General features: G+C 34.2%; 2 protein-coding genes across 2 annotated transcripts; both read right to left on the bottom strand.

The window, feature by feature from the left end:
• Nucleotides 1-5,414: 5,414 nt before the first annotated feature.
• On the bottom strand, nt 5,415-6,653 carry LOC9303726 (zinc-finger homeodomain protein 2). The gene has a single exon (XM_002867608.2). The coding sequence runs from the start codon at nt 6,329-6,331 to the stop codon at nt 5,654-5,656; it is 678 nt and encodes a 225-aa protein (XP_002867654.2). The 5' UTR covers nt 6,332-6,653; the 3' UTR covers nt 5,415-5,653.
• Nucleotides 6,654-8,734: 2,081 nt separating this feature from the next.
• LOC9305778 (tryptophan aminotransferase-related protein 2) lies at nt 8,735-12,331 on the bottom strand. The gene is made up of 6 exons (XM_021017825.1): nt 11,939-12,331; nt 11,352-11,611; nt 9,933-10,236; nt 9,517-9,797; nt 9,137-9,429; nt 8,735-9,047 (listed from the first exon to the last, which is right to left on the bottom strand). The coding sequence occupies exons 2-6, from the start codon at nt 11,597-11,599 to the stop codon at nt 8,851-8,853; spliced, it is 1,323 nt and encodes a 440-aa protein (XP_020873484.1). The 5' UTR covers nt 11,600-11,611; nt 11,939-12,331; the 3' UTR covers nt 8,735-8,850.
• Nucleotides 12,332-12,765: the final 434 nt, after the last annotated feature.

Raw genomic sequence — 12,765 nt, 5'->3', positions numbered from 1 at the left:
TACCGTGGTATATTGTCCCGTTTTAGATAATTGTAGAAATTAAGAAAATATCTGAATGACTCAATTCCGGGTCAGAGTAAAAAAAAAAATACGACCTGATTAAACGCGCAAATTTGTTTTTCAAAAATGTTAATATAGATTGTACACATACTTTTTTCTTCATCGATTGAGTAATATATGTCCGTTTTAAAAAATTTGAATCATAGCATATGCAGAAAAAATCGAATTTTTTATTAAGTATATATATTTTATAATAGTTCAAAATAATATAAATATAAGATCATATAAAAGTGAAATGAGAATCATATATTTATGTTTTAATTAGGTAGAGAGGTTTTAGGAAATTAGTTCAAATTTGTTATATTAGCATTAAATAATCATATTTGATTTCTATATCTATAAAAATTATAGAGAATATGCCATAAATAAAGAGTTTAGGTATAGTAATTAGTTGAGAAAATATATATTTTTTAGATTTTATTGATTAATTTTCGTTTTTTAGTTTTGTCAAAAATAAGGAAAGATCCGATTGAAGATTTCCGGGTCAAAATTAAACAAAATTTGACCCGATTAGGAACCCTAAAAAGTGTTGCAAAAATGTATAGTAGATAGGGAGGGGCACGACTCATTGTCGCATGATGTCAACCAAAATTTCACAACCTTTTGGCCAAAATTTGCAGTAGTATACCATCTTTATATTAAAAGAGACGTTATCATGAGCTGAAAACTATAAAATAGTTTCTATCAACAAACAAAAAAATGTTCGGTAAGATGCTAAAAGAAAATGTGGACGGATTTATAATTTATAATAAATGAGATGAAGAGATTTCTAGGTAATGTTGCTCATCTAATTATTTCCTTGAATCCCTGAAATTAATTAAAATCCAAAACGGGACAGGATTCTCGCTCTTGAAATCATTTGGACGTACGCAAGATGTCTCCTGAAGCCGAGCCTGCAAAATACAAGACATCCACTACCTTCTTGCTATCAAGAACCAACTTATATTTTCCCCATCTGCTAACAGTAGATGATAGATCCCTACAACTTTTGACGCTGTAGAAACACACAATTTAAGATTGGAACCGGTTTTGTTTTCCGTCATACTCAACGTAGAAATAAGTTATTTAAAAACCGAGGGGATTCAAGGTGACCAATGCTTAGAAATTCATCTCTCATGTCACCATTGATCTCAGATTTGCTACATATATGTATATGGAGTTATATTTCCAAAACTGTCATCTTTGTGCCTCGCTAATTTATAACAATGCATACCTGCAAATCCTCCTCCATGACATTCGGGTAAGCCTTAAGCGTCTTTGAGATCAACCACCGGAATCCCAATATCTACTGTCAATATCTACTGCTTTGATCAAATCATGAACACAAAAATAACTTAGACAAGGCCGATTCCTCAAAATTAGGGTTTGTAGACGGTGCGATTATCAACTTCTAGGTTTTGCAACCACAATAAATTTCCATTTCTCGAACCGTAGAAAAAAATTAACTAGGGTTTAATCAGCAAAATTAGAATTCGAGCTTGATTAATAGAAAATATCGACTGTCACATTTACGATTTTCAATATCTATGATTCCGCAACCTAAACACCAACAATAGATTTTCATTCATTCTCAAATCCTAGAGCGAAAGAATCTAGGGTTTGGCAATCGAATCGATACGAATTAACATTCCTTGGAGAAAAAATTCACAACAAAGGATTAGAAAAGTTTGATTTGATTTCTTGGTTTATCGACGAGAGGAGGAAAATGCATGGAAGTTTGTCGATATAAGGGATAAAGTGAGGTGTTGGGTCGTAACTCTTTCTGTTAAGCCCATCAATATTCGGCCCAATAACTCCAACACACACACGTGGCTTATGTGTCAGCAGAAAATGAAGGTAATTAAGGATTTGAGCAAATAATATTATGCAATTAAGGATTTTATTATTAATATTTTTGGGTGACGCTGGCGATTGAAACAAGTTGTGAAAATCAATTTATAGTAAAGCAAGAAGACTAAAAAAAAAGTAAAGAAAGAGGACTATGCAGAAATTATGTTCTTTCAGATTGATATATATATATATATAACTCAACAAACTTGTGGTAGTATTTTTTTCACCATGTTTTCTACATTAATTGATTGTTTGCTGTTTGAGTGATAAACGAAGAAGAAGTCGTGAATTTGTGTTATTCTTGTTAATCCAATCTTGTTAGTTGTTACATGAGATGACATGAGAAGTTCTTATATAACCGATACACAATTGATTTTACAATGACTAAGTCAATATTAACCAATACTATTTGATTACTCTAATAAATTGTTTTCTACGAGATTGAGGAGGAAAAGAGTAACTTGATAAGTTTACATAAAACCGTTACGGCAATTAAATGAAGGTTAATTGAATTGGGTTTGTGTCGTGCTGTGAAAGGGACAAAAGAGTGAGAACTGAGAAGTTTCGAAGCAAGCTCTCAAGACAAAAGCAAAGCATATATAAGAAGAAAAAGAGAGGAGAGAGTTTAATGTGATAATTAAGCGGTGAGTCTTGGTAAGATAGCGAGAGGAATGTGACAAATGTGAATTCGTCATTTTCTTCATCAAGATGGAAATCTATCATCTCCATCGGAAATCTTTGGTTTAATTATTTAATTTCAAGCCTTTCAATTTACTTGACTTGGTTCAAAAGGTTTTACTTCTGTTCACATGAGATGAAGTACCTTTAATAAATAAATAAAATTCCTGATTTTACGTTTCAAAGTGTTTTTGAACAAAATCAAAATAAGTTAAATGAGCTAAATGGGTCAAATGAGACCCTTGCAAAAACTGGATTTTATGTCTACGACGGACAAAAATTCTCATTAACTGCGTTTTGTTTTGTTAGCGTATTAATTAGTTACTAGATTTTAACCCGCGGTACACCGCGGGATAATTTAATTTTAAAGTTAGTATAAAAATATTTTGTAAATTGTATTTCTTTATAGAGAAATTGTTAAAAATGCCCCTTTTTCAATACCCCTTTTCAAAAATGCTCCCTTTGAGAGTCCATTTTTAAGTTTGCCCTCTTTTAATTTTTAATGACCATTTTACCCTTATTTGAAACAAAATTAGGTCCACAAAATACAAAATATTTTTTGGCGGGAAAAGTGATCCCCCAATTTTCCCGCCAAAACACTTGTAAAAACCTTTAAAATACCTTGTAAAATTTTTTCGTAAAAATTTTTCCCGCCAAAAAATTTTCTCGCCAAAAATTTTTTTTTGCGGGAAAAGTTATCCGCAATTTTTTTGGCGGGAAAATTTTTGGCGGGAAAAATTTACAAGGTATTTTAAAGGTTTTTACAGAGTATGTACAAGTGTTTTGTAAAGTTTTACAATGTATCTTAAAAGGTTTTACAAGGTACTTGAAAGTTTTAAAAATCATTTCTACCAACTTCTAAAACCTTATACAAAACTTGTAAAATCTTATAACTTATAAAACCTTATCAAATAGCTTGTAAAATCTTATAATATCTTATAAATACTCATCAATACGTTGTACAAACCTTTTAAAATACATTGTACACCCTTCTCAATACCTTGTAACAAACCTTTACAATACCTTGTCAATTTCTCCCGCAAAAAACCTTCCAGCCCACCATTTACAGCCATACTAACTTCTCGCTATTCCTATTCCATGCTTACACAACTTACTCGGGCGGGAAAACTTTAATGCGCGTGAAACAACCTTTAACGGGAAATATTACACCAAGGATATTTTTACAAGTTTTTACAAGTGTTTTTGGCAGGAAAAATTGTGGGATCACTTTTCCCGCTAAAAATATTTTGTATTTTGTGAACCTAATTTTGTTATATTTCCTTATATATTTGTAATATCTTTTATTAAAAGAAGGGTAATTTAGTCATTTTGTACATAAAAAGGGGTATTTTTAAAAATGGACAGCCAAAGGGGGCATTTTTGAAAAGGAGTATTGAAAAAGGGGCATTTTTGTGAGTCTCCCTTCCTTATAACATATTTATTTATATTATAGTTTACAATTGTTATTAAGTAACGGTATACCACGAGTCCACGAGATAATTATTAATAAACTGAAGATTTAACCCGTATTAAAGCGGTATATAAATATTGATTCAAATTCGTCCGCCATATAAATCATTTCCGAAATATAACCCGTTCCGTAATTTCTTAACCCGTCATGTGATTTTTATTAAAAAAAATAAGGATTAAATCCGTATTGAAGCGGCGGATTAATGATATTTTAATCTTTTTATTATTGTTGATTCAAAAACCCGTCCCGCCAAACCCGTCCCGCCAAACCCATCCCGCCAAAAAACTCATTTATTTTATTAATGTTCTTATTTATGATATGATTCTGAATCATTGTCTAAATATTTTAATCGATGTAGAATTGGATAATATATGTCCGTTTTTTAAATTTCGAATCACAGTATATGCAGAAAAAAAATTGATTTTTTTTTTACTTTATGTATTATATGACGATTCAAAACAGTTAAAAACAAATCAAACAAAGATGATAGGAGAATCATAATTATAAATCTTAATCAAATCTTCTAAAAATCTAAATTATTAAATATGGAATATCCGGTGTATGAGTTGGGTTAAATATAACCCGACCCAACAAATTTTTTGTAAAGGAATTTTTAAAATGGGTCGGATATCCGATATACCCGAAAGCTTTTTTACCCACCCGTCACAAAAAGTGATGCGATTATACTAGTATAGATAATTATATTGTGTGTGTGTGTGTGTGTTTTTTTTTTTCCGTCAGTTCGTCGCATTTTAACATACTATTTATAGATATATGAGCATAATTAACATAAATGTTTACACGTTTAAATAACATACTATTCGTAATTCGTTAAACAACACGTTTTTCTTTTTGTTAATTATGAGTGTGATTTCCCGCAATGGCACGTTATGCTTAGGCACCAAAGAGTAAAATCGTCCATGGCTTCTCATTGCCGCACATTCTCACCGGCCCAGACCTTATTTCTTATTATTTTTGAACTTCTTTCTTCAGTTCTACAGATAATCTTAAATTCAATTCATTTTATAGCTGATCTCTCCTTATTATTTTTTTTTTTGTCAACAATACGTAACATACATACAGGTTTAAATCCAGTTCGAACACAACAACCACACTATATCTATATCACAAATTACAAGGCTGCAAATCTTGATCAACGGCCCCTAATTATCATATAATTGACATAGGAATATGGCAATACTAATATAGAAAATTAGTAAAGATCTATGTTTTCTACTGTTTACCAAATTTGGTCTGTGTTTACAAAGACACAAACAGCTACGACAGCTGAGGGTGAAACTCATTGGTCTACAATTCTATAATCACCGTACTTTAAATTTGCATAGTTTGGTCCATGCATCATTCAATTGCATCATCAGTAAATTTATGAATTAATTAACCACTATAATCGAACCAAAGTTAATGAAGATTAACCACAATGTGTCCTAAACTGTCCCAAACCACTAGATACGATTATGAACTAAAAGAAGAAACTATGTCCAGGAGAAAAGAACACAACTGATAAGCAGAAGTAGTTACAGAAGAGTCATACCAAAAAAGAAATTTCTTGCCAATTATGATCCTCTAGTGTTTTAAATCATATCTTGAGTAAAATTAGGGTTTCTTACCAAGAGAATTCTTGTTGTTATGCATCCAGATTTTAAGCACTTGTCTCCTAACACCAGTCTCCGCACAGAACTGCTCAACCGCAACGTCATCATGCTTCTGAATTCTCCACCCCAATCTCTCCGCAAAGGCTAACATCTTCTCCTTCTGCTCCGCCGTGAATTTTGTTCTAAACCTCTTTGCGGTGGTCCCGCCGCTGCTGCTCGGATTTGATGTATTCTCCTCGTCCGCGGACGCCACGGGCAGCCTTATAGGCTGCCCTGTGGCCGTGGGAGATGTTAGATGAAGATATCCAGGCGGCTGATGCGGCTGCGGCGGGCGGTTGTAGTACGTGGGAACTCTGTGGGCTCTACCGCCGATGCTTTCGGTTTCCTTGCGGTGGAAGTTCCGGTGGCAGCCACAAGCTGCACACTTGAGAGCGTCGAGCGTACCATCTTCACCGGAAGGCATGAACTCACAGCAACCGTCCACGGCGTGGCCGCCGATGTTAACAGCATGATTCTTTAAGCACTCTCTATACCTCAACTTCCCTCCAACTCCTTTATTCCTTCCTCCTCCTCCACCGCCGCCGCTAGACGTGGCTCCCTCGCCGCTCAGAGAGTCGTAACCGCCGGGGGGATTAACACCTGACATCTCCATATCTTCTTCTTGATCCTCAAAATTCATTCTCCCTCTTTCTTAATTCTTAATTCTTCAACATCTCAAGAGACATCCGTACAATTAGATTGTTACTTAGAATACTATTATAGAGAGACCAATAATTCATGAGAGTTAAGAGTAGAAATTATGGAGAAAAAATATATTTTTAATTTAATCCGAATGAAAAGATAAAACAGTGAAGATAAGAAAGAGATAGAATATAGATGATGAGAGTGTGGTCAACAATTCCCAAGCCTGCCGCTTAATAAAAGGGAGCCCCAACTTTTTTACGTGTTTTTTTTTTTAGAATAATTTTCATATATATATAGATAGTTTCATCCAAAAGAAGACCCATAAGCCATAACCTTTTTAGAGTTTGATGAAAAGTACAGTTTATAGAATTAACAATAATAAACAAAGTATTAATTAAATGGTGGTTTGAGATTGATTAATGACATTAAAAAGGCGCTTAGGGTTTTGTTCAAGGTACGTCTGGCTTTAGTACTGTCAAAAAAGGATCAAAGTGGAACTGTGGTTATTAAAGCAAAAGTGACTTTGGGAACTTACTGATCACAGCAAAACGGCAAGAGCATGGGACGTAGAAATACGTGTCATGTATATAAATCCGGCTTTACTTTTGATCTTTTTGTTTGTGTACATTATCAAACAAATTTTTTAAATCGGCTCTTTGACAATATTGACAGTAAATATATAAATCCGTACTCACAAAATTTAAATCTGAACATGAAATCGACCATTCTCTAAACCAATAGTTGTTCATCACCCTCGGATCGGTAAATCCATGACTCATATAGTAATTCAGTCCGGCTATAACTAGAAAAGCCTTTTCCATTTCAAAATTTAATGCTCAAAATATTGAGCCTGACCATTATTTAGCCCTAAATTCATCCTCCATGCTGTACACTTTGTAATTCTTGATGATTTTACTTATTTTGATATAACAGAGAGCCAAATATTGTTTCTTAATTAATAGTAGTATATATATAAGAGTTATTTGAAATTTAAAACTTGCTCAATCAATAAAGTTTGTACATCTAATTGAAGTATACGGCATGACATCTAACCGTTCTAACAATTCGTGTGATTTGAAATATAATGTAACTATATTTTTGGATTTTGTATAATTTACAATTTACTGCTCTATATGTTGCAGTGTTACATGTAGGAATAATCTTGCGAGCAAAAAATCTGCGGACCAACCACCGGTCTAGTCCTGTTTTTTGGTTTTAAAGAAATCATGATGCAAGTTGCAACAAATTTATTCAAGATCTGAAAAATCATTTATCCTTAAAATGGAATTCAAACACGTTTTATGTGAGATATATTTACAGCTTATCATTAATTCCAACTCTTAATCATGTTATCTCTCTTTTAGTGTCTCTATCACTAGTTAGTACAAAATTAAAAAACAATTTATATAAGTTGTTGGGCTTCTTGTTTATGGTGAAGGTTTGAAACACATATCTTGGTTTATGAGCTATGCATCAAACAAAACAACGAACATGGTGATTTGACTAAGGATGAATAGGTTTGGAAACAAATACAAAATGCTATCAAGATTCAAGAATGGCTATAATTGGAACTCAAACTCAGATTCGGATCAAGTTGGCATCAAAATAATAGTAATTACTTTTCTCAAGAAAAAGACTAATTTGTGAATAGGGAAAAAGACAAGTATAGTTATGTAGACGATCAAGTTGATAAAGAAGGGAGCTAGTAGATTTGTGGAAAAAGACAAAAGACGAACGGCCGTTTGACGATGGAATAGTTCCACAAACAAATATGATGTGGCGTAGTCAGGAGAAAGTTGATGATGAATTTTGCAGATACATCACGTGAATGGTTTAATTTCTGTGGTTGTGTCTCACCTCCACCATTGTCCTCATCCATATGGATATTGTGGATACATTTGGTTTCTACAAGTTTTTTTTTTCACATTACAACCATGAAAGTAGAACTTTTAGAATATGAATGAGTGACAAGAGATTATATTTTGAGAATTTTCACAATTTGGTATTATCGAGAGTTAGTTGGTGTTTTGGAATTTTTTTTGGTTTGTCCAACTTTTTAAAACATTTTTGTTATGAAATATAAATGATTTTATATCCTTTTGAATTATACAGAGAAAAATGTCAGACGCGGTTAGAAAACGGTGCAGTACTGAATAAAGCTGACACAAATGTAAAATGGAAGGTAGCGATACAATGATCTCTCCGTAGCATATATTGTTGATATGACTCTGAAGGATGGTTGGAGTTGAACATTGGAAAAAGCTATGAAATGTTGGAACTGATTCTAGTGATTCTTCAAGAGATAACAATTAAAATTTTCCAGACCAACATGCCGACGACACTTGAACAAACGCTCGGTAGTGAATGAATGTTCGTTCATTTATCCGAGATGGTTAGATGAATTGGTCTTTTGATTGATCTTCTTATTCAAATTTCCGATAATATATATGGAGAAAACACTTGTTGCAATATTAGTTATGACAATTGATCATAATTAATCACATGCACATGCACTTACAAAGTTGAATTAGAGGAAGATGAAATCCTGTGAAGGAAAATATTAAAGTTAGTATCTCTATCCAACATGCTTATCCTCACATAACTTAGCTCATCTCCAAAGTGCTTTCCACTTTTAGTTAGAATCTTCTTCTCCTCTCTAAGAAACTTCTCACAATCCACAATCTCTTCTCCACACTTAAACCATGCAAAAGCTGCACAAAATACACCAAACCATATGAAGAAAAAATTAAAGAAGAAGTGGTTTTATGATCATTTATACTTTGTTTTTCTATATACATACCTGGTTGTGGCTCAAAGACCCTGCCAAAGAAATTGCAGCGTTGAGAGGCAAAATCAGGAACGCTGAAACGTTTAGTATCCTTCGCCGCTTGTTTCAATAGCTTCCACCTCTCATACATAGCATCATAACTGTGGTCAAAGAAGGATTTGGCCGTTTCATTCCCACAACTGTCTGACACAACCTTTAGAACCTTGGCTACTCTAAGTTGCGAGTCCTTTGAAACCCCAATCGTGTTGAGTTCAATGTATTTTATCATTTTCCTAGCCGTCTCTCTGTCTTTCACCAAAGCCCATCTGCAAAATGAACAAGAGTGTAACCGTTAAGAGACTTGTTCTCTGTTTTGCTCCCACAAAAGCAAGATGTAACAAGAATGTACTTACCCAATGCGCATCCCGGCATGGCCGGTGCTCTTTGAAGCAGTGAAGAGCATGACATCGTGATCAGCTGCTGATGTTATCGGTGTATACTGTGGCCAGTAGTAAGCTAAATCATGGATCAATATACCTTTACTACTGTTCACTACTGATTCTCTCAAGAACCCATCAGGGTTGTTTGGAGATGTAACAAGTTCAATGTATGGACCATCTTCTTTGTATGTCTTTGCATCTCCGCCCCATCGATATAACCCCGATTTGAGGCAGTCTGTAATCAAGGGGTATGACTACAACCAAACCGGTTATACATGTTAGATTGACACATATATGTGCTAAAATAACTCAAGAAACCTAGTATCCAGCAAAATTGCGTGTCTAACAAGACATACAAATAGTTTGAGATAGCTATAACTATGACTCACACTATAATAAGGTGCAGTCGAGACGACATTAATAGGACCAGAGTCATCATGTGGGGAGAGAGCATAGAGGGCAGCCTGATACAACTGTGTTGAGCCAGTGCCAACAACGATGAAGCGGTCTTGGGTTGCAGCATTTCCAACAACCTTATGCACCCTCACAATCTCTTTGCCAAGCTCTGGCTCAAGAAACCAGCAAAGGTTGTTTTCATCTGAAAAATAGCTAAGAGATTGCCATCCAGGTATCACCATTGTTGTAACCTCTCCATTTTCCTGCCAATATCTCTCATACACCGTTGGATCGCCACTGCGTATAACCACATCAAAGTTAGCATACATTATGTATTATCTACAGTGTGACAAGAATTAATCTTTGAGTCAACGAGAGCTGAGCATAGAGGTAAAAAATTGTGGGTCTTTTTCTTTAATGGAGAACATATATAAAACATCACCTTCTTATTTCTGAAACATTGAAAAACATGGGCAAGTACTAGATCACCAAACTAGTCCTTTAGATTCCCTCAAAGGACATGAAAATATTAATGTATTGAGAATCATGTCCACCTAAATGTGGGCTCTCTTTACTTTTCTCTTTTTCCTATTTATAAGTTTTTCTTTGACAATGGAATTCGAAAGAATCAAAAGGGTTTGATATTCAAATGTACCAAATGTCTCCTCAACCTAAAATTTAATCCATTGGCTATCAGCCTATCACTAACTAGATTAATTGCGAGCATCCAAAAAGGAACATCACTAACTAACCTCCTTTCCTCTCACAACATTCCACATACCAAATCCTTATTTAAAAAAAAAAAAAAAAAAAGTCAATCTCTTCTTTACTTTCATTAACAAGTAGAATGGCCCATTTCCAATTTAATTTTTAATCCTTTTAACAGTTGACATTTATGATCAATATATACAAATTCCCTTAAAAGAAAACAAATGGACCACCATGATCAATACGCAAAGTTTTTTTTTTTTTTTTGTGTTTGACGAGTCATAACAGAGTAAATAACAGAACCAAATATTCAAACTAGCGGCGTACGTTAAGGAACACAAGCATACGCAGAACTATAGTAAATTGTTAGAAAATATAGGCAAGTCAATGGAAGACCATCAGGAAATCAAATGGTGATTATGGCATTAAAGCTTGGAGCTTCACTTGCTTGCTTAAAGGATAATCTTAGATTCCTTGTTATATAATCAGTGACTTTCAAAGCAATCAAGTATGGGATAAGGGAGAAATTTGTCTACAGATTCTATAGGATACGCCATTAATACACATTTATTATTCTGAAAACACCACGAAAGTATAAACAAGCAATCAGGGGAAAAAAAAATCCACCATAGTGACAAGAACATAACTTAATTTCTTCAGCAAAAATTGTAATCTAGAACATGGAAGAGTAAGTAGAAACTTACAATTTGAGGTTGATAATTCTATCATCGTCTTCTTCGATCTTGCTATAGTTGCAAGATGCTGAAGACAACGACGAGGAACCTGAAGCCGTGGTCGATACCACGGGCCATACGCTAACATACGCCTTTCTGTCCCATGAATCTCCTCGTTCTCTGTCACCCTTCAAAATCTTTAGAATCAAGCTGAAGTTGATGGCCAATGAGAGGACCAACATATTCCTCCAAGACAGAACCCTCGGAATCTGTCCCATTTTCTCTCCAAGCTAAAACGCAAAACCAAGAAACAAGAATGCAAATGCTTAGAGAAGAAGAGCAGAGTGGGATAGCTGGAAAAAGACCTCTTTTAAAAGGAAACAAGTGGTGTCCAACGAGACTGAACCTTTTTTGGCTGCTAAATTCGAAGTTATGATTTTTGAAAGAGATTAAAATAAGGGCCCTTGAAGAATCTCAAGAGATAAAGGTATGTAACATGTGTTTAAATTGAATTATGAACCTAAGTCATGTACTTAAAAATTTTAAAATCTTTATCCTCGCAGACAAATTCTAAACTGAGACTAGCTATCAAAATATTAAAGCCAGAGACAAAGTACCTGTAGAATTGCAGACAGAGGATCAAAAGGTCACAGAACAAATTGGCCACAGTGAAAGGATCGCTAGAAGGCTTTTTATATGTAAGCTGAAAAAGAAGAATGTGTAATTAGGTCGAAGCTCTCTGTTTGTTTCTCTCCACGATAAAAGATATTTCCCGTTGGGAAAAAGTTAATGTTTTTGGCTTTGGCGTGAAGAGTTTCAGCTTTTTGGTTTGTCAATGGCAGACCTTGGAAACGACAGTACATGAACCGAGCGAGACACTGAATTTATTCAGGATCTCTGTTTACTAGTACAAGAGACTGGTGAATGCTTTATGCTTTACTAGAACAGGATCTCTGTTTTCTAGATATACGTCACTTCTCTGTTTTCACATCTAATTAGATTAGCTAAGGCTTATTGAATATGTAAATATTTTGCCCTAGACATGTTTAGTGTGATTTACACATTTTGACAAAACGATTTAGGGTAAATTACTAAATTGTTATTTTTTTTTTTTTGAACAAAGGGTGAATAATAACATATTTTTGGGGTGTTGATTGTGAAAGTAAAGAGAAAATAATGATTAATCAATGGAAGGGGAAAATAGATAAATGATCCATGGGCCAAAATCTACATATTAGCACAGCCCAGATTGTCTAAGGGTTAATCAAAGGATCACTGGTCAGTCTTCAATTTTGTTTTAGGAAAATTATTCAAGGGCTACAAATGTAGGGGTGTCAAAATGGGTTAATACCCATGGGTTACCCGAATCCGCCCATGATTTTAGTGGGTTTGGGTAGAATTTTTTTACCCATATATATAAATGGGTTTTAGTGGGTTACCCTAT

Source organism: Arabidopsis lyrata (assembly GCF_000004255.2).
Source record: "Arabidopsis lyrata subsp. lyrata unplaced genomic scaffold ARALYscaffold_7, whole genome shotgun sequence".
Taxonomy (NCBI): Eukaryota; Viridiplantae; Streptophyta; class Magnoliopsida; order Brassicales; family Brassicaceae; genus Arabidopsis; species Arabidopsis lyrata.
Note: the sequence above shows the minus strand (reverse complement) of the source record. Positions and strands in the feature narration are given on the sequence as shown.

Excerpts from the sequence above, each read along its gene's own strand:
- LOC9303726 (XM_002867608.2), bottom strand. The coding sequence starts at position 6,331 with ATGAATTTTGAGGATCAAGAAGAAGATATGGAGATGTCAGGTGTTAAT.
- LOC9305778 (XM_021017825.1), bottom strand. The coding sequence starts at position 11,599 with ATGGGACAGATTCCGAGGGTTCTGTCTTGGAGGAATATGTTGGTCCTC. Across the intron at positions 9,798-9,932 it reads CGACTGCACCTTATTATAGT|TCATACCCCTTGATTACAGA; the intron begins GTGAGTCATAGT and ends GTTTGGTTGTAG. Across the intron at positions 9,048-9,136 it reads GGTCTTTGAGCCACAACCAG|CTTTTGCATGGTTTAAGTGT; the intron begins GTATGTATATAG and ends TATTTTGTGCAG.